This window comes from Macaca thibetana, chromosome 2, assembly GCF_024542745.1.
Source record: "Macaca thibetana thibetana isolate TM-01 chromosome 2, ASM2454274v1, whole genome shotgun sequence".
NCBI lineage: Eukaryota > Metazoa > Chordata > Mammalia > Primates > Cercopithecidae > Macaca > Macaca thibetana.
This window is the reverse complement of record NC_065579.1, coordinates 20,911,125-20,938,183: the sequence shown is the minus strand read 5'-3', so window position 1 is coordinate 20,938,183 and position 27,059 is coordinate 20,911,125. Positions and strand designations below refer to the sequence as shown.

At 37.7% G+C, this 27,059-nt stretch overlaps 1 protein-coding gene and 1 non-coding gene across 10 annotated transcripts in view; both read right to left on the bottom strand.

Moving 5' to 3' along the window:
• Positions 1-27,059, bottom strand: part of NEK10 (NIMA related kinase 10) — a 272,943-nt gene that overhangs the window by 145,883 nt on the left and 100,001 nt on the right. For 8 of the 9 annotated variants that reach the window (XM_050779439.1, XM_050779442.1, XM_050779444.1 and 5 more), the window contains one exon: positions 12,369-12,444. In XM_050779439.1, coding sequence (XP_050635396.1) covers positions 12,369-12,444 — 76 coding nt within the window. Of the gene's footprint in view, positions 1-3,669; positions 8,453-12,368; positions 12,445-27,059 lie in introns of those variants that run through there. The other variant, XM_050779448.1, reaches the window with a different exon arrangement.
• On the bottom strand, positions 21,379-21,482 carry LOC126949409 (U6 spliceosomal RNA). Its single transcript, XR_007723715.1, has one exon. It is a non-coding gene; the product is annotated as a U6 spliceosomal RNA (small nuclear RNA).

Genomic DNA, 27,059 nt, shown 5'->3' with positions numbered 1-27,059 from the left:
CAGCCAAACTACAGGTCCTGCCTTTCACGAAATATGCTGAGCCTATTCAGAATTGAACTGAAATATTTAATTTTCACAATTCAAAAAGACGCTCTGGAGATACACCAAGTTGGGAGGCACAGAGAAATAAAACACCTATTTTACAGAAGAATTAAAGGCATTGAACATGCCCTAGCAGGGGTATGGCCCTATTCTACTAGTTGCCCAGTCCACCATTATGCTGGGCCAAGCCCTGAAGTTTCTTATTGTGTCTGTTATTGATTTATTGCTTGTTATCTCTTAATGTACTCTTTAATAAACAATGGAATCTCTTTAAATATTTCTCCTTTAAAGTGAGCACTATATTAAGCTTTCTTTGTACATGGATTGGAGGGACACTGAAGGAGGAAGAGGTTTCCTGCAATTTCTGGCATGGGCCACGAGTAGGCAGTATAGGTATAGGACTAACCATTAGAGCCTATCCCAACCATAGCCCATTCTCCCTCTGCAACCCTGCAGCCTCAGCCTGGTGATCATTTTCCTGCAACCCTCTCAAAACAGAAACCAGAGCCCCTGTGTAGCCTGCACCCTCTGAAGGCCTCCTGCTTGTGCAGTTGTTGGACTCGCCCCCTCTTCTCCCCTCCCTGTGGCCCTCAAACTCTAAGAGCACCTGCAGCAGCTGGACTCCCACTATGTGCCCACACCACAAATGCTGATGCCTTGCTCCCTCACCTGCATTTCAGAGAGTTGCTCCTAGCTTGCTCAGCAGCTCCAGGACAGCTGCAGCCTGGACCACCACGCCAACTTCTCTGCTGTCTGTTGGGCTACCACACCTTTTCCAACGAAATCTGAACCCCTTCCAAGTTTGTCCTTCCTTGGTACTGTCACTCAACCCTAAAGTACCATGTAGTTTTCTTACATCTTAATCATTCTTCATATTAAACTTCCCCTGTTTAGCTCACTGCATCATTTCCATCTCCTAGTTGGATCCAGAATGCTATACTTCATTCTAAGGAGATGTGGGGCTAATGTGCCAACCGTTAGTGTTTAAAATAGACTATTTCTTTGTTTCATATGTCTTGATTCCTGAAGCCACTTGGGGGATTATTCTTCTTTTTTAAAGAAGTATGGTGCTACATTAGTGAATATGGCCACAAATAATGTGCACCTCCTTCCATGTAGAGATAAATATATTTCACACATTTAGGCTGGCCCTTATGTGCTTCAACCAATAGAATATGGCAGAAGGGATGTTGAGTGACATCCAAGGGCAGCCCCGATTGGGCCTTGCAGCTCAGCTTTTACTTTCTTGGAATGTTACTCCACTACAGTCATGTAAATGAAAGGCCACCTGAAAAAGATCTCTAGCCAAGCATCAACAACAACTGCCTTATTAGTGAAGCCATCTTGGACCGTCCAGCCAAGCCAATAATTCAGCCAAATGCATCCACATGAGCTCAGGGGAACCAACAGAGGAATGACCAAGCAAACTTATATAAACCATTGTGGTTTTAAGCAACTAAATTTTGGGATGGATTGTTATGCATCCAATAGATAACTGAAATATACATCTTACCATCATCAAACTATTCTAATTTCTTATTCAATAAATTAATTTGTGTTAAATATATGAGGAAGCTTATTTTGACCACCCCCCTCCCACCCTCAGAAAAACATGTTAAAGTAAGACTAGGTATTTCCTCCTGCATCTCTTTCCAATAGGAAATGGGAAATACTATACATAACGACTAGGTATTAAATGTTCAAAATGACAAACTACATAACTTAAATAAACATGGAGAAGGAAATCCAGTGTTTATGATTCACGTTTACTCATAAAAGTAAAGACTATAAAAGGTCAAGAGAAAAACAATATAGAGACTGAAGACAAGTGATTCTGAATTTCCAATTGATAAAAGAAGCAAGGACTTCCACTGACAGAATCAATCATCAGAGAGCTCTCTTTCCCGCGTTTTGTGATTCTGAGGAGTTCAGAACAAATCAGACTGAAAAGTGCATAATGTACAATGGTGCTATGTACCCATATTCGCCCTTTTTTATTATAACTTTTAGGTTCAGGGTACATATGCAGGTTTGTTATAGAGGTAAACTGCATGTCATGGGGGTTTGTTGCAGATTATTTTGTCACCCAGGTAGTAAGCATAATACTCAATAGGTATTTTTTTCTGATCCTCTCTCTCCTCCAACCTTTCATCCTCAAGTATATTTAGATTTTTTTAACTTTTTATTTTTAACTTTTGTAAATACATAGTAGGTGTATATGTTTATGGGGTTTATGAGATATTTTGACACAGGCATGCAATGAGTAATAATCACATCACAGTAAATGGGGTATCCATCACTTCAAGCATTGTGTTAAAACAATCTAATTATACTTTTAGTTATTGTAAAATGTACAATTAAATTTATTTTAACTATAGTCACCCTGTTGTGCTATCAAATACTAGTTCTTATTCACTAATTCTATTTTTCGTACCCATTAACCATCCCAATCCCCCCAACCCCCGCCCACTGTCCTTCCTACCCCTGGTAACCATCCCTCTACATTCTCTCTCCATGAGTTCAATTACTTAATTTTTAGTCCCACGAATTTTTATTCCCACACAATTTTAGTCCCATTTTTCACTTCTTTGGTTAAGTTAATTCCTAGGTATTTTACTTTATTTGTAGCTCTCGTAAATGATATTACTTTCTTGATTTCTTTTTCACATTGTGCACAGTTGGTGCATAGAAATGCTACTGCTTTTTGTATGTTGATTTTGTATCCTGCAGTTTTACTAAATTTGTTGATCAGTTCTAATAGTTTTTTGGTGGAGTCTTTAGGTTTTTCCAAATATAAGATCAGGTTTTTCCAAATATAAGATCATATCATCTGCAAACAAGGATAACTTGACTTCTTCCTTTCCAATTTGGATGCCCTTTATTTATTTTTCTTATCTGACTGCTCTAGCTAGGACTTCCAGTACTATTTTGAATAACAATGATGAAGGTTGGCATCCCTGTCATGTTCCAGATCTTCAAGAAGAGGTTTTCAATTTTTCCCCATTCAGTATGATACTAGCTGTGGGTCTGTTGTAAATGGCTTTTATTATGTTGAGGTATCTTATTTTTGTACCCAGGTTTTTTAGGGTTTTTCATCATGAAGGGATGTTGAATTGTATCAAATGCTTTGTCAGCATCAATTGAAATGATCATATAGTTGTTGCCCTCCATTCTGTTGATATAAAGTATTACATTGATTGATTTACATATCCTTGCATATCTGGGATAAATCCCACTCGATCATGAGGAATAATCATTTTAATATGTTGTTGGATTTGGTTTGCTAGTATTTTGTTGATTTTATTTATTTATTTAGAGACAGAGTCTCACTCTGTCATGCAAACTGGAGTGCAGTGGCGCAATCTCAGCTCACTGCAACCTCCACCTCCTGGACTAAATTAATCCTCCTGCCTCAGCCTTCCAAGTAGCTGGGACTACATGTGCACACCACCATGCCTGGCTAATATTTTGCATTGTTAGTAGAGACAAGGTTTCACCATGTTGCTCAGGCTGGTCTTAAACTCCTGCACTCAAGCAATATTGGCCTGCAGTTTTCTTTTAATTTTTTTCTTTCTTTCTTTCTTTCTTCTTTCTTTCTTTCTTTCTTTCTTTCTTTCTCTTTCTTTCTTTCTTTCTTTCTTTCTTTCTTTCTTTCTTTCTTTCTTTCTTTCTTTCTTTTTTTCTTTCTTTCTTTCTTTCTCTTTCTTTCTTTCTTTCTTTCTTTCTCTCTCTCTCTCTCTCTCTCTCTCTCTTTCTTTCTTTCTTTCTTTCTGGAGGTGTCTTTGTCTGGTTTTTGTATCAGGGTAATACTGGCCTCACAGTGTAAGTTTGGAAGTATACCCTTTTCCTCCATTTTTTGCAATAGTGTGTATAGGATTGGTATTAGTTTTTCTTTAAATGTCTGGTAGCATTCAGCAGTGAAGGCATTTGGGTCCCAGGCTTTTCTTTACTAGGAGACTTTTCATTACAGCTTCTATCTTGTTACTTGTTATTGGTCTGTTCAGGTGTTGAGTTTCTTCATGGTTCCATCTTGGTAGGTTGTATGTGTCTACTAATTTACTCACTTCTTTTTTTTTTTTTTTTTTTTTTTTTGAGACGGAGTCTGGCTCTGTCACCCAGGCTGGAGTGCAGTGGCGCGATCTCGGCTCACTGCAAGCTCCGCCTCCCGGGTTTACGCCATTCTCCTGCCTCAGCCTCCCGAGTAGCTGGGACTACAGGCGCCCGCCACCTCGCCCGGCTAGTTTTTTTTTTGTATTTTTTAGTAGAGACGGGGTTTCACCGTGTTAGCCAGGATGGTCTCGATCTCCTGACCTCGTGATCCGCCCGTCTCGGCCTCCCAAAGTGCTGGGATTACAGGCTTGAGCCACCGCGCCCGGCCGTGTTTACTCACTTCTTCTAGATTTTCCAATTTATTGGCACATAGTTGTTCAAAGTAGCCACTAATGATTCTTTGAATGTCTGCAGTATCCATTGTAATGTCTCCTTTTTCATCCCTAATTTTATGTGGGTCTTCTCCCTTTTTTTCTTCATCTCTCTAAAGGTTTGTCAATTGTTTAACTTTTCCAAAAAACAACTTTTCATTTTGTTGATCTTTTGTATTGTTTTCTTCATTTTCATTGCTTTTATATCTGCTGTTTATTATTTCTTTTCTTCTACTAATTTTGGGTTTGGTTTGCTTTTGCTTTTCTAGTTCTCTCAGATGCATTATTAGGCTATTTATTTGAAGTTTTTCTTCTTTTTGGTTTAGGCACTTATAGCTACAAACTTCCCTCTTGGTACTACTTTCACTGTATCCCATAGGTTTTGGTATGTTGTGTTTCCATTATTATTTGTTTCAAAATTTTTTTCAATTTACTTCTTATTTCTTCATTGACTCACTGGTCAATCTGGAGCATACTGTATAATTTCTACGCATTTGTATAGTATCCAATATTCCTCTTGTTACTGATTTCTAGTTTTATTCTATTATGGTCAGAGAAGATGCTTGATATTATTTCAAATTTTTTTGAATGCTTTAAGACTTGTTTTGTGACCTAACATGTGGTTTATCCTTGAGAATAATTCATGTGCTGAGAAGAATGTGTATTCTGCAGCCATTGGATGAGATATTCTATAAATATACATTAGGTCCATTTGGTCTACAGTGCAGATTAAGTCCAATGATCCTTCATTGATTTTTTGTCTGGGAGATCTGTCCAATGCTATGGGTATTGAAGTCTCCAGTTATTATTGTTAATATGGTTTGGCTGTGCCCCACCCAAAATCTGAATTGTAATCCCTATAATCCCCACATGTCAAGGGAGAGACTAGGTGGAGGTCATTGAATCATGGGGGTGGTTTCCCCCAAGCTGTTCTTATGATAGTGAGTTCTCCTGAGATCGGTTTTGTGTTTGGTAGTTCCTCCTGCATTCATTCTCCTTCCCGCTGCCTTGTAAAGAAGGAGACTTGCTTCCCCTTTGTCTTCCACCATGTTTGTAAGTTTCCTGAGGGCTCCCCAGACATGCTGAACTGTAAATCAATTAAACCTCTTTCCTTTACAAGTTACCCAATCTCGGGTAGTTCTTCATAGCATGTGAAAACAGACTAATATAATTATATTGTTGTCCATCTCTCTTTCTTTCACTCTAATAATATTTCTTTTATATATCTGGGTGCTCCAGTATTGGGGGCATATATATTTACAATTGTTATATCCTCTTGCTGAATTGATTCCTTTATCATTATATAACGACTTTCTTTGTCTCTTCTTATAGTTTTTGTCTTGAAATATATTTTTTTCTGGTATAAGTATAGCTACATCTGCTCTTTTTTGGTTTCCATTGGCATGGAATATCTTTTTCCTTCTCTTTATTTTCAGTCTATGTGTCTTTAGAGGTGAGATGCATTTTTAATAGGCAACAGATCATTGTGTCTTATTTTTTTGTCCACTCTGCCACTCTGTCTTTTGATTGGAGAGTTTAGCCCATTTACATTCAATGTTATTATTGATAAGTAAGAACTTATTCCTGCCATTTTGTCATTTATGTTTTCTGGTTGTTTTGTGTTATTCTCTTCCATTCTTCTTTCCTATCTTCCTTTTAGTGAAGGTTATTTTCTCTTATGGTATGATTTAATTTATTACTTTTTACTTTTTGTGTATCTGTTGTATGTTTTTTGATTTGAGGTTACCACGAAACTTGCAAATACTATGTTGTAACCCATTATTTTAAACTGATGATACTGATTGCATAAACAAACAGGAAAAGAGAAAACATGAAAACTCTACACTTTGATTTTGTCCCCCCACTTTTAACTTATTATTTTTCTTTATATCTTATTGTGCTATAAGATATAACAACTTGAAAAGTTGTTGTAGTTATTATTTTTTATTGATTCATCTTTTAGTCTTACTTAAGGTAAGAGTTTATACACCACAATTATAGTATTATAATATTCTTTGTTCTTCTGTGTATTTACTATTACCAGTGAGTTATGTATGTTCAGATGATTTCTTATTCCTCATTAATGCCCTTTCATTTCTGATTGAAGAACCCCCTTTAGCATTTCTTGTAGGACAGGTCTGATGTTGATGAAATCCCTTAGCTTTTGTTTGTCTGGAAAAGTCTTTATTTCTCCTTCATGTTTGAAAGATATTTTCACCAGATATACTATTCTGGGGTAAATTTTTTTCCTTTAGCACTTTCAATATGTCATGCCACTGTCTTCTGGCCTGTAAGGCTTCCACTGAAAAGTCTGCTGCCAGATGTACTGAGCTCCACTGCATGTTATTTGTTTCTTCTCTCTTGCTGCTAGTGAGATCCTTTCTTTATCCCTGACCTTTGGGAGTTTGATTATTGTATACCTTGAGGTAGTCTTCTTTAGGTTAAATCTGCCTAGTGTTCTATAACCTCCTATATATGCACAATATAATCTATACATTTAAACAAGTACTATCCTTTCAAACTTTAGACTAATAGGACATAACAATCACTATTATCTAGTGAGTGCTTACCATATGCCAGCCAGGCACTGTTCCTAGCACCAGACATGTATCACCTCATTTAATCTCACAACAATCCTAGGACATGGGCACTATTATTATCCCCAGGTTGCAGATGAGGAAACTAAGGCACAGAAAAATTCAATCATTTAAAACTCTCAATAGCAGATCTAGAATTTAAACCCAGGTCATCTGATTCCGGAGCTTGTAGTCTTAATAATGACCTTATTCTGCCAATACTATGGTCTGTTTCAAATTATGCTTTTTTTTTTTTTTTTTTTTTTGAAAATCCTTTAATATGGTCTTATTCCAATTATGCTTATTTTTGAAAATCCCTGCCCAAATCTCACATTGTTATCCCCAGTGTTGAAGGTGGGGCCTAGTAGAAAGTGGTTGGATCATGGGGGTGGATTTCTCCTGAATGGTTTAATACCATCCCCTTAGTGCTGTTGTTCTGACAGTGAGTGGGTTCTCATGAGATCTGGTTGTTTAAAAGTGTGTGGCACTTCTTCACTTCCTCTCTCCTGCTCCTGCTCTGGCCATGTGATGTGCCTGCTCCCCCTTCACCTTCCACTGTGAATGTAAGTTTCCTGGGGCCTCCCCAGAAGACAAGAAGATACCAGCATCATGCTTCCGGTGCAGCCTGCAGAACCATGAGCCAGTTAAACCTCTTTTCTTTATAAATTACCCAGTCTCAGGTATTTCTTTATAGCAATCCAAGAATGACCTAATACATCTCTTTTTTGAAACTTCCCTCAGGGCCACTTTATTGGTCACTGAAGAATACATATTTCTATAATATATAATCTTTCCACATTTTATTTTGTTAAAACGTTAACATCCTACTTGATCTCATTTACTCACTATTCTAGTAATCGTGTAATATATAAAGATAAAATAGCAAAGAGAAAAAAATAAAATAAAATAGACCCTGCCATCAAGGTACTTACTATCTCAAATGAAAAGCCTTCAGGCTTTATTAGGGTAAAAATCAGAACAGCTCAAAGATATATTAGAACCCAATAAAAATATACACTAATTTTTATCATATTATTATGAAAAAAGACTTGTTTTCACTTCAATGATTCAAAGTATTTCTTAAGATTCTGCTAGTCGACTCCTCTAGGTCCTGGGGAAACAGTGGTGAACAAAGGTGACACAAGTCCTGTGCTCACAGAGCTTGTGTGTAGTGGAGAGACACACTATAAGCCAATTCAAGTACAATATAAGGTCACATAGAGGCAAGGGCTATGAAAACGTAAAGCAGGATACAGGGATAGAATCTGAAGGGAGGTTGCTGTTTGGGGCAAGTGACCATGGAAGTCCTCTCTACATAAGTGGCATTTAAGCAAAGAGCAGAATGAAGTAAAGAAGTAAGTTCTGCAGCTGTCTCTGAAGGAAGAGCATTCCAAGGAGGAGCATTTTGGAGATCTGAAGGAACAGAAAGAAGGGAAAGGATTGGGAATTTAAAGTGTGTTACAACAAAAAGAAACAATTTGCTTTGTAATATGTTATTTCCAGTAATGTTTATAATCATGCAAGTACTGGATCATTCATGTAGCAAATATTACTTGTGAGTTTTAAAGTACCAGACTTAGGACTGCTGGGGATTGTAATGAACAAAATCATCATTGCTAATCACAAAATCAACAAGAAGTTCAATTGTGTGAAGGAAAAGTACATGGAGTGTGTAGATCAGAGGAAATACACCTTGTCTAAGGGGGTTCAGCTGAAGGCAGGTAAGAATTAACCAGATGACAAGTGGAAAAGAGTATTCCAGGCAAAGGGAGCTGCATGTGCAAAGGTCCTGTGGTCAGAGGGAGCCCAGATGAAACAGCTAGGAATTGTTAAAGTTTGGTTTGTGGTAAAGCTGAAGAACTTAGCAGAGGCCAGAGAATGCAAGGTTGTCTACTTGTGGCCATAGTGAGGGCTTGGTCTTTGCACGAGCAGCTGGAAGTCACTTAAGTGTTTTAAGTCACTTAAAATTCTCAAAATTTTGAGTGTATTATAGCTTTCTTAAGAATTCTATCAACTTTATATATCAAAAAATAAAAATATATATTTTTTAAATTTAAGAAGTGTAGTTAGTAGACATACTTCACTTTGTCTCTACTTAACCAGGTTTACCTACAGGTTTATTTTGATGCATCCAATTTAAACTTCATGAACTTCTCTACTAATTATCCAGTGTCATAATATGAATGAGATTATACTAAGCAATAGGGTAATAATTCCCATTCCAGGAATAGTTGAAGTTTCCATTTTTATTGGAAAACTTTTATTGTATTTTATACATCATACTAGCTTCATAAATCCCATATATGTTCTGTGAAGAACTAGCTGAAAATGCTTCCCAGAGCCCCAAACTCTATACTGTTCTCAGAAAATGAAGTTGAATATAGTGTGTAATTTTCTTTTCTGGAATTGGAGGAAGACATAGAGATAAAAAATGGAAACAAGTAGCATATTTGGAGATTTTTTTTTCCCTTGAGAGGGATAACAAAGACCTGCCTAATAATGAATCATATCAGATCAATGAAAAGAACCTTTACTGACCTTCTGTTCCAGTACAATTGGTCCAGCAATGTGCCTACAAACCCTTTATCTACCAGCTGAATACAGAATAAAGAATGCTCTGAGGTACTTCCTACAAGAGTTGACAAAGAGACCTTTCTTCCTTTCAATAAGTTAATATCTGAGGAAGCAAAAGCAAATGGAAAGGGCAAAATGACATGGGGACATCAAACTCTGGGGACCCCGCAGGGAAGGGAAAGGGGTGCCTAGGCATCTCTATGGCATCCAAATGTCCACATCCCAGGTCCACATTTACAGGCTCAGACAAGCTCAGAAAACTTACATGAAAGTAAGAATTACAGAATTACAAAAAAATTCTAGAATGTCTGGACCCTAGCCAGACTCCCACTCACATTTCCAGTACAAGTCTATGGCATCATACCTCAAGCAATGCCCCTCCAGCTCTCTGCCTGGAGTGCCTCTAGCCCATGCCCTGGCATGCCATAAGCACCTGGGCACAAGCTTCCCAGAGCAGCCCTCAGTCAGATGCTGAGGGCTCCCCCTTGTGATTGGAAAAAAAATACTCCAACCTTTCATCTGGCACACAGGGCAACTCTAAAACACCCTGTACACCAAGTTAGTCCAACCCCCGGCCCATGGACTGCATGTGGCCCAACACAAACGCATAAATCTTTCTTAAAACACTTCAGTTTTTTTCCATTTTTAAAAGCTCATAAAAGCTATCTTTAGTGTCAGTGTATTTTGCATGTGGTCCAAGACAATTTTTCCTCTTCCAATGTGGCCCAGAGAAGCCAAAAGATTGGACACCCCTGCTCTATACTATATCCCAGATAATACTCTATGAACCTAATTATTAATGTTCACTGTACTGGCTGCTTTCCCTCCAAATCTCACTTCACCGCTCTCCTAATAGTGTTTCCTGGGACCTCCTCCCAAATAAACTATTTCACTCAAATTCTTGTCTCAGATTCTGCTTTTAGAGAATCCCAAACTAAGAAAGAAACACAATATGATGTAGGACTGAGTTCTTTTAACTCCATACTCAGCTAAGGACATCAAAAACTAGCAAGAAAGATGGTTTGTGAACCCAAATTCATAGTAAAACCCATCAGACAGGGGGCATTTCTAATAACTTGGAGAGATGAGAGAAGAGAGTAGAAAGAAATTTTTAAAGCAATTTAAAAGAATAGGAGGTTGACAGAAAGATAAATGGTGGTAAGATATACTGTACATGTTATTAAAACAATTATAGTACACATACATGAAATAATAGTTTATCTATATGAGTAGGTTCAGCTTACAAACTCTTCAGTTAATTTAAAAATTAAATGAAAATGTGAAGCCATGTTTGGGCTAATACGGCAAAAAAGTTGTCATGTTTTGGATTTCTTACTACATATTCTATGGATTCTCTATCTTTCTCTTACACACACACACGCACACACAAACACACACACATACACACACACAGTTGATACTATCATATAAGCAATTCTAAACTTAATTCAAAGTCTCAGGAATAAAAATATGCTTTCACCAAGTATGACCAGCAGAAATTTAAGTTTGTGTGTTAATTGTTCTGCAATTTGACTGACAATCAAATCTGTTCAGAAATATATGATTACTTGACACTTCTATGATCAAATTTTTATTGTTTATTTTATAAAAACAGTACACAGTGAAACAAAAGAAAATTATTCTTCTGTCAGCAAGTAACGAGTAGGTCAGACTTACTGTTAAGAGGTTAAGTAGACATCATATAAGCTTACAGCTTACAAGGTACTTATTAGCTTGCCACAGTTTCTTTGCATCTTCTCATGAAACCAGTTTCAAGAATAAAGATGTAAAACATTTCCAGTAAGATAAAATGAAAAGTCACCCTCTTAAAACATTATTCTGAACACTTCTGCATGAAAGGACTTTGTAAAATTAGGCTGTGATTTTTAGACAATTTCTACTCTTCCTCAAGAAGAGTCGTGTTTAATTCCCCAGGACACAATTGTACAACTATAGGCTAGATTTTAAAAGAATGATTGTGTCTTGATTGCTTGACCTGTTGAATCAGATTCCAGAATATTTCCCTGAAATCTGCTTTTCTACACACTACCATAACTATTTGCTAATTTCAACAGATTCAGACAAATGACATGTGATCAGCAAAAGAAGATTCTTACTTCATAATAATTAGTGGCTTGCAAAGGAACCTCAAACTACGTCAAAGAATTTAAAAGTGTCTCCATTTATCAAAAAATAAACACTCATTTATCCAAGAAGCAACTTACTTTGTAAACATATGTCTAAGTATACATGTCATTATTTATTCATTCATGCAGTAAAGTTAATCGGTGCCTATTATTTGCCAGATACTAGGATAGGTATTAGGGTACAAAAATCCTTGCCCTGCACTTGAATGTTTATAGGTAGAAAAGAGAAAAAGAGTCATACATACAAGTGAGTACAATAAAATGTTCCAAATATGTTGGGTAGCATATCTATTACTTCATTCTCAGTTTCATTCAACAACTATTGCACACCTACTATATGCCAAGGATCATTTCAATTTACAATTTATAAAAGGAATCCCCATGAGGGGCAGTGATACCTTAGAAGAAAGATTATTTTTGTGGTGGTTGTTATAAGCATACATCATGATCCACAATTCTAGTAATGTGTATTATCTAGATAATTGAAAAAAACTTATAAAATAAGCTTTCTTTCCTGAAATCCTCTTTCCTTTGCAAGTCAATAATAGAAATGAAAGCCCAAATCAGTTAAGTATGATGTTCGAGAGCCATAAAATAATTGTCCTTACCAAGAATACAGGATTGTTCCAACAACAGACGTGAGTTTACTGTTTTCTTGTTTTTGCTTTGCCAGGCCAAAGTCAGCTACAATTCACAAAACAATATAATATGTTATTATATTTTCCCAGAGTGAGCATTGTTCCTTAGCATTTGACAATCTACACAATAACTACTACACTTCATAACCAAAGGCTTTTCTTTTCTTACCCTCTGTCAAAATGCCCAGTGTGCCAATCTTCCATGTAATTCCCAGTCTTAATTAATGGCATACATACACTATGTCATTTTGCTATATATTTTGATATAATGAGGTTTATCATTTAAAAAACCATAAAATAAGTTTTGCTGACTGAAACATAGGACAAAGTACTTATTGAAACTGTGATTCCATTTTTTAGGTTATCCTTTATAATTTTTAAATAAACAGAATGAATCTAACATTTGGCATACAGCAGTCATGACCTCGTCAGGCTAAAAGAAAAGATACACCCGAATAAATACCATAAAGGCCTGAAAACCTAAAATTAACTGGCATCAACGTGTACCAATCACAGTACAAGTATGTTCAAAATAATCCCAAAATATTTATATATTAACAAAATATTCTGATTGTTATCACAGAACACCAAATATCTATATTTAATATTAGCACAACCTTGTACTTTTCATAGTATCTTCAGGTACTTGTCTTTTTTTTGTTGTTTTTCCTTTTTTTTTTTTTTGAGACAGAGTCTCGCTCTGTCGCCCAGGCTGAAATACAGTGGTATGATCTTGGCTCACTGCAACATCTGCCTCCCAGGTTCAAGCGATTCTCGTGCCTCAGCCTCCCAAGTAGCTGGGATTACAGGCACGTGCCACCATGCCCAGTTAATTTTTGTAGCTTTAGTAGAGATGGGGTTTCACCACATTGGCCAGGCTGGTCTTGAACTCTTGACCTTATAATCCACCTGCCTCGGCATCCAAAGTTCTGGGATTACAGGCGTGAGCCACCATGTCCAGCCTGTCTTTTATAAACCAGTCAACAACTTAGGTCAAAGTGATCAAAACAGATATTTTACCTATCCTTTTGCTACAGATTCACTAATATTACAAGAGACTTAATTACCAGGATTGCACCAAAAGACAATGCAGAACCAGGACAAGAATTCAAGTTGCTTTTCCTAATAAGCTTTGATATTCTCAATATCATGTTGTAAAGTGTGGCAAATGCTCATGGAATTTCACTGGAACAAACTTCAATGCAGTATTTGATTATATGTACTAAAATATCTTTCAGGTAGAAACTATTCCAAAGTAGTTTCATTTCAAAATAATAAAAATTCACATTATTAATAATAATACACGTTTACTAAACAACAAGTCTATACTAGCACAAATTCAGCCACTTTCATGAATTGCCTCGTTTAACACGCATAGCACTCTGAAAGATAAGTATTATCATTAGTATAGCTTAGTGCTTAAAAGCCAGGACTCAGGAACTGGACAGCCTCAATCTGAATACTGACTCTATTATGCATAACCTGAGTAACCCTGGGCAAGTTATTTAATCTTGCTTTCCAATAGCTTTCTTTTTTCTTTTTTTTTTTGAGACGGAGTCTTGCTCTGTCGCCCAGGCTAGAGTGCAGTGGCGCAATCTTGGCTCACTGCAAGCTCCGCCTCCTGGGTTCACACCATTCTCCTGCCTCAGCCTCCGGAGTAGCTGGGACTACAGGTGCCTGCCACCATACCTGGCTAACTGTTTTTTGTTGTTGTTGTTTTGTTTTTTTTTTTGTTTTTTTGTTTTTTTTTGTATTTTTAGTAGAGACGGGGTTTCACGGTGTTAGCCAGGATGGTCTCTATCTCCCGACCTCATGTTCCACCCACCTCGGCCTCCCAAAGTGCTGGGATTACAGGCGTGAGCCACCATGCCTGGCCTCCAATAGCTTTCTTATCTGTAAAATAAGGATTATAATAATATAGTACTGATATATACTGTAAACAGAATAGTATGATAGTAAAATTTAAATAATTTAATATATGTAAATTTCATACATGTATTACATATAAATACATGTAGTAGAGTACTGAACAACTGATGTATATTATTATTCAATTATCACAATTACCCATTTTATAGATGAGGAAACAGGCTCAGAGAGAATGTGTGACTTGCCCAATGTCTCACAGGGAGAAATTAAAAAAGTCAGATACTAATCTGGGGTTGCTTGATTCTAAAGCCCCAAATCTCACCAAGACACAATACTACCAATATAGAAAAAGAAGGACCAGATCAATTCAATGATAAACTCAACCAAACATTTAAGAAATATATACCAATTCTACACAGACTCTACCAGAAAATAGAAGACGGAATACTTCCCAAATCACTTCATAAAGCCAGAATTACATCATTCTAAAACCAGACAAAGACATGACAAGAAAAGAAAACTACAGAATAAGAGCCTCATGAACACAGACACAAAAATTATCAACAAAATATAAGTAAATCAAATCCAGTGACATATAAAAAGTATTATACATAATGACCAAGTGGGGTTTATGCCAGAAATACAAGGCTAAATTGAAATTTAAAAATCCATCAATGTGATTTCAATAGAAGCCCGAATGCCAGCAGTATGCAATATATCCATGTAACAAACATGCACATGTAGCCCCTGAATCTAAAATAATTTCCAAATAAAAATTCATCAACTGGGCGTGGTGGCTCACACCTGTAATCCCAGCACTTTGGGAGGCCAAGGTGGGTGGAGCAACTGAGGTCAGGAGTTTGAGACCAGCCTGGCCAACATGGTGAAACCCCATCTCTACTAAAAATACAAAAAAATTATCTGGATATGGTGGTGGGTGCCTGTAATCCCAGTTACTCAGGAGGCTGAGATAGGAGAATCATTTGAATCTGGGAGGCACAGCTTGCAGTGAGCTGACATCGTGCCATTGCACTCCAGCCTGGGAAACATGAGCAAAAATCAGTCTCAATAAATAAATAAATAAATAATAATTTTAAAAAATCATCAATGTAGTTCACCAGAGCAGTACATTAAAGAAGAAAAACCAGTCTGGGTTCCAAGATGGCCAAATAGGAACAGCTCCAGTCTACAGCTCCCAGTGTGAGCGATGCAGAAGACAGGTGATTTCTGCATTTCCAGTTGAGTTTTGAAGAGAGCAGTGGTTCTCCCAGCACGGAGTTTGAGATCTGAGAATGGACAGACTGCCTCCTCAAGTGGGTCCCTGACCCGTGAGTAGCCTCCCTACCGGGAGGCACCCCCCAGTAGGGGCAGACTGACACCTCACACGGCTGGGTATCCCTCTGAGATGAAGCTTCCAGAGGAATGATCAGGCAGCAACATTTGCTGTTCAGCAATATTCGCTGTTCTGCAGCCTCCACTGCTGATACCCAGGCAAACAGTGTCCGGAGTGGACCTCCAGCAAATTCCAACAGACCTGCAGCTGAGAGGTCCTGACTGTTAGAAGGAAAACTAACAAACAGAAAGGACCTCCACACCAAAACCCCATCTGTACATCACCATCATCTAAGACTAAAGGTAGATAAAACAACAAAGATGGGGAAAAACAGAGCAAAAAAGCTGAAAATTCTAAAAATCAGAGTGCCTCTCCCCCTCCAAAGGAATACAGCTCCTCACCAGCAATGGAACAAAGCTGGATGGAGAATGACTTTGACAAGTTGAGAGAAGGCTTCAGACGATCAAACTTCTCCGAGCTAAAGGAGGAAGTTCGAACCCATCGCAAAGAAGCTAAAAACCTTGAAAAAAGATTAGACGAATGGCTAACTAGAATAAGCAGTGTAGAGAAGTCCTTAAATGACCTGATGGAGCTGAAAACCATGGCACGAGAACTACATGATGAATGCACAAGCTTCAGTAACCAATTCGATCAACTGGAAGAAAGCATATCAGTGATTGAAGATCAAATGAATGAAATGAAGCAAGAACAGAAGTTTAGAGAAAAAAGACTAAGAAGAAATGAGCAAAGCCTCCAAGAAATATGGGACTATGTAAAAAGACCAAATCTATGTCTGACTGGTGTACCTGAAAGTGATGGGGAGAATGGAACCAAGTTGGAAAACACTCTGCAGGATATTATCCAGGAGAACTTCCCTAACTTAGCAAGGCAGGCCAACATTCAAATTCAGGAAATAAAGAGAACACCACAAAGATACTCCTCGAGAAGAGCAACTCCAAGACACATAATTGTCAGATTCACCAAAGTTAAAATGAAGGAAAAAATGTTAAGGGCAGCCAGAGAGAAAGGTCAGGTTACCCACAAAGGGAAGCCCATCAGACTAACAGCGGATCTCTCGGCAGAAACTCTACAAGCCAGAAGAGAATGGGGGCCAATATTCAACATTCTTAAAGAAAATAATTTTCAACACAGAATTTCATATCCAGCCAAACTAAGTTTCATAAGTGAAGGAGAAATAAAATCCTTTACAGACAAGCAAATGCTGAGAGATTTTTTCACCAACAGGCCTGCCCTACAAGAGCTCCTGAAGGAAGCACTAAACATGGAAAAGAACAACCGGTACCAGCCACTGCAAAAACATGCCAAAATGTAAAGACCATCAATGCTAAGAAGAAACTGGATTGACTAATGAGCAAAATAACCAGATAACATCATAATGACAGGATCAAATTCACACATAACAATATTAACCTTAAATGTAAATGAGGGTAAATGCTCCAATTAAAAGACACAGACTGGCAAAAAGAGTCAAGACCCATCAGTGTGCTGTATTCAGGAGACCCATTTCACATGCAGAGACACATATAGGCTCAAAATAAAGGGATGGAGGAAGATCTACCAAGTAAATGGAAAACAAAAAAAAGGCAGGAGTTGCAATCCTAGTCTCTGATAAAACAGACTTTAAACCAACAAAGATCAAAAGAGACAAAGAAGGCCATTACATAATGGTAAAGGGATCAATTCAACCAGAAGAGCTAACTATCCTAAATATATATACACCCAATACAGGATTACCCAGATTCATAAAGCAAGTCCTTAGAGACTTACAAAGAGACTTAGAATCCCATCCAATAATAATGGAAGACTTCAACACCCCACTGTCAACATTAGACAGATCAACAAGACAGAAAGTTAACAAGGATATCCAGGAATTGAACTCAACTCTGCACCAAGCGGACCTAATAGACATCTACAGAACTCGAAATCAACTGAATATACATTCTTCTCAGCACCACATCGCACTTATTCCAAAATTGACCACATAGTTGGAAGTAAAGCATTCCTCAGCATTGTAAAAGAACAGAAATTATAACAAACTGTCTCTCAGACCACAGTGCAATCAAACTAGAACTAAGAAATAAGAAACTCACTCAAAACCACTCAACTACATGGAAACTGAACAACCCGCTCCTGAATGACTACTGGATACATAACGAAATAAAGGAAGAAATAAAGATATTCTTTGAAACCAATGAGAACAAAGACACAACATACCAGAATCTCTGGGACACATTTAAAGCAGTGTGTAGAGGGAAATTTATAGCACTAAATGCCCACCAGAGAAAGCAGGAAAGATCTAAAATTGACACCCTAACATCACAATTAAAAGAACCAGAGAAGCAAGAGCAAACACATTCAAAAGCTAGCAGAAGGCAAGAAATAACTAAGATCTAGAAGAAATTGATAAATTCCTGGACACATACACCTTCCCAAGACTAAAACAGGAAGAAGTTGAATCCCTGAATAGACCAATAAGACTCTGAAATTGAGGCAATAATTAATAGCCTACCAATCAAAAAAAGTCCAGGATCAGATGGATTCACAGCAGAATTCTACCAGAGGTAAAAGGAGGAGCTGATAGCATTCCTTCTGAAACTATTCCAATCAACAGAAAAAGAGGGAATCCTCCCTAACTCATTTTATGAGGCCAACATCATCCTGACACCAAAGCCTGGCAGAGACACAACAAAAAAAGAGAATTTTAGACCAATATCCCTGATGAACATCGATGCAAAAATCCTCAATAAAATACTGGCAAACTGAATCCAGCAGCGCATCAAAAAGCTTATCCACCATGATCAAGTGGGCTTCATACCTGGGATGCAAGGCTGGTTGAACATACGCAAATCAATAAACGTAATCCAGCATATAAACAGAACCAAAGACAAAAACCACATGATTACCTCAATAGATGCAGAAAAGGCCTTTGACAAAATTCCACAGTCCTTCATGCTAAAAACTCTCAATAAATTCGGTATTGATGGAACGTATCTCAAAATAATGAGAGCTATTTATGACAAACCCACAGTCAATATTACACTGAATGAGCAAAAACTGGAAGCATACCCTTTGAAAACTGACACAAGACAGGGATGCCCTCTCTCACCACTCCTATTCAACATAGTGTTGGAAGTTCTACCAGGGCAATCAGGCAGGAGAAAGAAATAAAGGGTATTCAATTAAGAAAAGAGGAAATCAATTTGTCCCTGTTTGCAGATGACATGATTGTATATTTAGAAAACCCCATCATCTCAGCCCAAAATCTCCTTAAGCTGATAAGCAACTTCAGCAAAGTCTCAGGATACAAAATCAATATGCCAAAAACACAAGCATTCCTATACACCAAGAACAGACAAACAGAGAGTCAAATCAAGAGTGAACTCCCATTCACAATTGCTGCAAAGAGAATAAAATACCTAGGAATCCAACTTAGAAGGGATGTGAAGGACTTCTTCGAGGAGAACTACAAACTACTGCTCAACGAAATAAAAGAGGACGCAAACAAATGGAAGAATATTCCATGCTCATGGATAGGAAGAATCAACATCGTGAAAAATGGCCATACTGCCCAAGGTAATTTATAGATTCAATGCCATCCCCATCAAGCTACCAATGACTTTCTTCACAGAATTGGAAAAAACTGCTTTAAAGTTCATATGAAACCAAAAAAGACCCCACATTGCCAAGACAATCCTAAGCAAAAAGAACAAAGCTGGAGGCATTACGCTACCTGACTTCAAACTATACTACAAGGCTACAGTAACCAAAACAGCATGGTACTGGTACCAAAACAGAGATATAGACCAATGGAACAGAACAGAGCCCTCAGAAATAATACCACACATCTACAGCCATCTGATCTTTGACAAATCTGACAAAAACAAGAATTGGGGAAAGGATTCCCTATTTAATAAATGGTGCTGGGAAAATTGGCTAGCCACATGTAGAAAGCGGAAACTGGATCCCTTCCTTACACCTTATACAAAAATTAATTCAAGATGGATTAAAGACTTAAATGTTAGACCTAAAACCATAAAAATCCTAGAAGAAAACCTAGGCAATACCATTCAGGACATAGGCATGGGCAAAGACTTCATATGTAAAACACCAAAAGCAATGGCAACAAAAGCCAAAATTGAAAAATGGGATCTAATTAAACTAAAGAGCTTCTGTACAGCAAAAGAAACAACCATCAGAGTAAACAGGCAACCTACAGAATGGGAGAAAATTTTTGCAATCTACTCATCTGACAAAGGGCTAATATCCAGAACCTACAAAGAACTCAAACAAACTTACAAGAAAAAACAAACAATCCCACCAAAAAGTGGGCAAAGGATATGAACAGACACTTCTCAAAAGAAGACATTTATGCAGCCAACAGACACATGAAAAAATGCGCATCATCACTCGCCATCAGAGAAATGCAAATCAAAACCACAATGAGACACCATCTCACACCAGTTAGAATGGTGATCATTAAAAAGTCAGGAAACAACAGGTGCTGGAGAGGATATGGAGAAATAGGACACTTTTACACTGTCGGTGGGACTGTAAACTAGTTCAACCATTGTGGAAGACGGTGTGGCAATTCCTCAAGGATCTAGAACTAGAAATACCATATGACCCAGCCATCCCATTACTGGGTATATACCCAAAGGATTATAAATCATGCTGCTATAAAGAACACATGCACACGTATGTTTATTGTGGCACTATGCACAACAGCAAAGACCTGGAACCAACCCAAATGCCCACCAATGATAGACTGGGTTAAGAAAATGTGGCTTATATACACCATGGAATACTATGCAGCCTTAAAAAAGGATGAGTTCATGTCCTTTGTAGGGACATGGATGAAGCTGGAAACCATCATTCTCAGCAAACTATCACAAGGACAGAAAACCAAACACTGCATCTTCTCACTTATATGTGGGAATTGAACAATGAGAACACTTGGACACAGGAAGGGGAACATCACACACCGGGGCCTGTCTTGGTGTGAGGGGAAGGGGGAGGGATAGCATTAGGAGATATACCTAATGTAAATGACAAGTAATGGGTGCAGCACACCAACAAGACACATGTTTACATATGTAACAAACCTGCACATTGTGCACATGTACCCTAGAACTTAAATTATAATTTAAAAAAAAGTAGAAAAACCATGTGATCATCTCAACAGATGTGCAAGAAGCATCAGCAAAATTCAACATCTATTCCTTTCAGCAAAATAAGAATAGATGGGTACTTGGGTACTTTCTCAACCTGATAAAGGGCATCTACCAAAAAAAAGCTGTAGCTAATAATCTACTTAATGCTAAAAAATTGAGTGTTTCCCCATTAAGTTCAAAAACAAAACATGTCCACCATTCTCAGCATTCCTAGTCAACATTCTACTGAAGATTCAGGTAAGTACAATATGTGCCTATGAATTTTTGTGGGAACATAATTTTACATTTCCCTTTGATAAATGCCTTGGAGTGGGATTATTGCATCATATTATAAGCATATGTTTAATTTGATTTTATAAAAACTGCCGAGTAAAAATGTTTTCCAGTTTTTTCTCTTACCAGAAATATGAGCATTCCAGTTGCTTCTGCATCCCCATTAGCATTTAATGTTGTCAGTTTTTGTTTAATCAGCCATTCTAAAAGGTATGTAGTGATATCTCAGTATAGTTTTCACTTGCATTTCCCTAGAGCTTATTGGTGTTGAACACTTTTCATGTACTTATTTGCCATCTGGGCATCTTCATTTAAAGATATGAACCACTTGATGTGTTCACGTGTCATCCTTGTGCAGGGGCCATGCTAATCTCTGTATCATTCCAATTTTAGTATATGTGCTGCCACAGTGAGCACCTGGGTATCTTCCTTAGTGAAGTGGCTGCTCAAATTTTTACATTTTTCATTAGGTTGTTTATTTTCTTATTTTTGAGTTTTGGATATGAATTATTTGTCAGATATACAATTTGCAAATATTTTTTCTTTTCTTTTCTTTTCTTTTTTTTCTTTTTTTTTTGTGACAGAGTCTTGCCCTGTCACCCAGGCTGCAGTGCAGTGGCACAATCTCGGCTCACTGCAAGCTCCACCCTCGGGTTCACACCATGCCCCTGCCTCAGCCTCCCGAGTAGCTGGGACTACAGGCGCCTGCCAACACACCTGGCTAATTTTTTTGTATTTTTAGTAGAGATGGGGTTTCGCTGTGTTAGCCAGGATGGTCTTGATCTCCTGACCTCATGATCCACCTGCCTTGATCTCCCAAAGTGCTGGTATTACAGGCATGAGCCACTGTGCCCAGCCTACAATTTGCAAATATTTTCTCCTAGTCTGCAGCTTATCTTTTCATTCTCTTAATGTTTTTCAAAGAACAGAAGTTTTAAACTTTGATGAAGTCAAATTTATTAGTTTATTTTACATGTTATGGCTTTGATGTTATGTCTAAGAAATATTTGCCTAGCCCAATACTGCACACACCATATCCATTTTTTCTTCCAGATGTTTCACAATTTAAGTTTCATATAGTGCTATGATCTGATCCAAGCTTAGCTAATTTTTATATAAGATACAATATGTAGGTTGAGGTTCTGATTTTTTATGGGGATTTGCAACTGTTCCTGCACCATTTGTTGGAAATAGCCCCTTCCTCTCTCTCTGAGCACCAGCTTTACATATTTATCTGGATAATCAAAACTTTCACTTAAGAGTCTCCTAGGCATCTCAAAATTAACACACTCAAAGCGAATTCTCAATCTTAACCCAAACAACTCCTCCTTGGTTCCCCATCTCAGTAAGTGGTACCATCATTGACCTAGGTACTTTCCTTAGTTCTTGTGCTAGCTGTCAACTTATTCCCTTTCAGCATCAAATCCACCCTTCATCATTGCCCTGCTTTGTTAATGGAGCTGGACCTTGGTAATGTCTCTCCTTTACCAGCTGGCTTGATGTAAAGCTTTGTCAGTAGAAGGTGCTGAAGAGAAACTGCAGGAGAGACTTCTCTTCTTTTCCAGGTTCTGACATGCTTCCTCTCTTTCCTTGTTCCTGTAGCACTTGTGCAGTGTGCAGGATGCTTAGTGGTGCTCATTTCCCCTGGAGGCAGCTTCGTAGACAGTTCCACTGGCACTATATCCAGCTTACTGGCAAATTTTGCAAGCACCCCAGCAGATAACATACCATGAAATTCTGCTGGCATCTCAGCTGTTTTCACAACACCTCCACAGGTAGATTCCCAGTAAGTTCTACCAGCATTCTGGCCAGGCTCAGTCTAGCTAGCCTCATGAGCACCCAAGCCAATAGCTTCCCACTGAGTTCTACTCATCCCCCAGAAAACAGCTTCCCGAAAAGCATGGTCATCATTCCAGGGGCAGTTTTCTGTTTGACAGCTTTGTCCTGCAGCATTTCAATGCAATTTCTGCCATCAGTGGGCTATAGTCATACCCTCTCCAACAAAGTCTGGATCTCAGCTCTTGAGGAGAGGGGCTCTCTTAAAATTTGCTCCTTCTTTGTATAGTTTGCCTCAGCCCTAGAGGTAGTAGCTGCTTCTTATATACGTATACCTCATTTTATTGCGCTTCACTTTATTGCACTTTGCAAATGTTGCATTCTTTTTTACCAATTGAAGATTTGTGGCAACCCTGTATCCAGCAAGCCTATCAGTGTCATTTTTCAACAGCATCTGCTCACTTTATATCTCTCTCACATTTTGGTAATTCTCATATTTCACACTTTATTATTATTATATCTGTTATGGTTATCTGTGATGAGTGATCTTTGATGTTACCATTGTCATTGTTTTGGGACACTACAAACCATGCTCATATAAGATGGAAAACTTAATTGCTAAATGTGTGTGTTCTGACGGCTCCATTGACTGGCTGTTCCCCCAACTCTCACTCTCTATGAACCTCATGATTCCCCTAGACAAAACAATATTGAAATTAGGCCAGTTAATAACCCTACATTGACCTCCAATCATTCAAGTGAAAGGAGTCATATATCTCTGACTTTTGATCAAAAGATAGAAATGATGAATCTTAGTGAGAAAGGTACATCAAAAGCTGAGACTGGCTGAAAGTTAGGCCTCTGGCACCAAACAGCTAAGTTGTAATGGAAAAATTCTGGAAGAAAATCAAAAGTGCTACTCAGCGGAGTGGCACTTCTGAACACACAAATGATAAGAAAATAAAACAGCCTTATTGCTGATAAGGAGAAAGTTTAAGTTATCTCGACAGATCAAACCAACACATTCCTGTAAGACAAAGCCTAATCTGGAGCAAGGCCATAACTCTCTTCAATTCTGTGAAGACTGAGAGAGGTGAGAAAGCTGCAGAAGAAAGTCTGGAAGCTAGCAGAGGTTGGTTCATGAGGTTTAAGGAAAGAAGACATCTTCATAACATAAAAGTGCAAGGTGAAGTAGCAAGGGCTGATACAGAAGCTATGGCAAGATATCCAGATCTGGCTAAGACAGTTGATGAAGGTGGCTACACTAAGGAATAGATATTCAATGTAGACAAAATAGCCTTCTACTGAAAGAAGATGCCATCTAGGACTTTCACAGTTAGGGAGAAGTCAATGCCTGGCTTCAGAGCTTCAAAGAACAGGCTGGCTCTCTTATTAAGGACTAATGCAGCTGGTAATAAAGTTGAAGCCAATGCTTATTGACCATTCTGAAAATCCTAGAGCCCTTAAGAATTATGCTACATATACTCTGCTTGTCGTCTATAAGTGGAACAACAAAGCCTGAACGACAGTACTTCTATTTGCAGCATGGTTTACTGAATATTTTAAGCCCATTGTTGAGAACTACTGCTTAGAAAAAAAAGTCATTTCAAAATATTAGTGTTTGTTGACATTATACCTCATCACTCAAGAGCTCTAGTGGATATGTAAAAAAAGATTAATGTTATTTTCACATCTGCTAACACAACATCCATTCTGTAGTGCATAGATCAAGAGTCATCTGTAGTTTTACTAATTCAGAGATACATTTCATAAGGCTATAGCTGCCATAGATAGTGACTCCTCTAATGGATCTGGGCAATGTTCACTTCCTGGAAAAGATTCACCATTCTAGATACCATTAAGTACATTCATGATTCATGGGAAGAGGTCAAAATATCAACATTAACAGGAGTTTGGAAGAAGTTGATTATAACCCTCATGGATGACTTTGAAGGGTTCAAGATTTCAGTGAAGAAACTCACTGCAGATGTAGTGGAAATAACAAGAGAATTAGAATTGGAGCCTGAAGATGTGACTGAATCATTGTAATCTCACAATAAAACTTGAATGGATGAGGAGTGGCTTCTTCTGGATAAGCAAAGAAACAGGTTTCTTGAAATGGAATCTACTCCTGGGAAAGATGCTGTGAACATTGTTAAAATGACAAGAAAAGATTTGGAATATTCCATAAATTTAATTGACATAGAGGCAGCAGGGTTTGAGAGGATTGACTCCGATTTTGAAAGAAGTTTTACTGTGGGTAAAAGGCTATGAAACAGCACTTCATGCTACAGAGATATATTTTGTGAAAAGAACAGACAATCTCTGCAGCACTGTTGTCTTGTTTTATTAAATTGCCACAGCCACGCCAAACGTAAGCAACCACCACTCTGATCAGTCAGCAGCATCAAGTCATGAACCTCCACCAGCAAAAAAATCATGACTTGCTGAAGTCTCAGATGATTGTTAGCATTTTTTTACCAATGAATTATGTTTTAATTGAAGTATGTGCCTTAATTGCCTTTTAGTCATAATGCTATTATTGCACACAAAACACATTATAGCATAATGTGAACACAGCATGTGTACAAACTGGTAAACCAAAAAGTTTATGTGGCTTGCTTTATTGCAATATTTGCTTTATTGTGGTGTTCTGGAACAAAGTCCACAGTATCTCCAAGGTATACCTGTATATGCTCTTCCTGTATTCTTTATTGGGTTGTCTTCAACACTTTGTAGTTAATCTTAATACTAGTTAGAAATCATTTTAATACATGAAACTTGTGCTGTTAAAATTTCTCAGTGGTTTCTGTCTCATGAATGAATCCTGACTGATATAGTTCCTCACTTTCCTTTACCACAGCAAAATCCTACTGTTTCTACAAAAAAAAGTTTTTTATATATATATATATATAAAATATATATATGTATGACTGAATCATTGCAATCTCACAATAAAACTTGAATAGATGAGGAGTTGCTTCTTCTGGATGAGCAAAGAAATAGGTATATATATATATATATAGTATTTATATATAGTGAATTAGGCCACCTCTCATCACCTCCACTGAAGTTATAGTTTTGAAAAATGTTTACCAGTTCTTTAACATTCCTCCCTTCAGGAAGTGAATCTTAATTATCCTTCTCTTATGTGTGGATGAGACTTGGCAACTCATGGCTAATGAACTGAATTATAGCGGAACTGATGAGTTGTTACTTCCAAGGTTAGGTTATAAAGAGACTGCGCCTTCCAATTGTTTTGCTCTCTCTTGCTCACTGACTCTCTCTCAGAACCCAGCCACCATGTAGAATAGTAAAGGTTATTCTGCTGAAGAGGTTACATAGAGAAGAGCAGCCCTCAAGGATAAAAGGCCAAATGTAAGAGAAATGAGGTGCTCACTCCAGCCAAAAGCCAAAACTCACTGCCAGCTATGGTAGTGAGCCTTCTTGGAAGCTGACCCTCCAGCCCCAGTTCAGGCTTCAGATGATGCATCCCTGGCTGACAGTTTGACTACAGCCTCATGAGAAACCCTGAGTCAGAATCACCCAGATAAACTTTTCCTGGACTCCTGACCCTTAAAAACTATAAGAAAATAAATGTTTGTTATTTCAACCCTCCAGATTTCTGGGGAATTTTTACCCAGCAATGGATAATGAATACAACTGCTATCATCCTAGTCCATGCTGTTGTGACCTTTCACTGAGGCTACTGAGCTATTCCTCCTGAACAGACTCCCTCCTTCCATCTCTCCTCATGAAATATAATTCCCCACTTCAGATCCCAAATGATCTTTTAAATATCTAAAGTGGCCTTCACGATTGTCCATTTACTCATTTGTCACAACTTACAAGGTTAAAGTTCTACAAAGACTTTTGATAAATACTAAGAATAAAAGCCAAACTACTACCAGGTCTATATGACCGTACATGATCTGGGCATTCAGAATGACTTTTCTAGTACATACTATTTTAAAAAATGCCCTCTCCTTCAATATTCTTCTATTACATTTATTTAATTCTTAACATATTATCTGAAATTACTTTATGTATTATTTAGTATTTTTTCAATCATTTAGGGTCTGTCATTTCTAACTAGTATGAAAGATTCATGAGAGGACTTTGTATTGCTTATCCCTGTAGACTGTTGGATACATATCTTTTAATACATGTATATGTACATATATATGCATAACTATATGTATATCCATCCACCTCTCT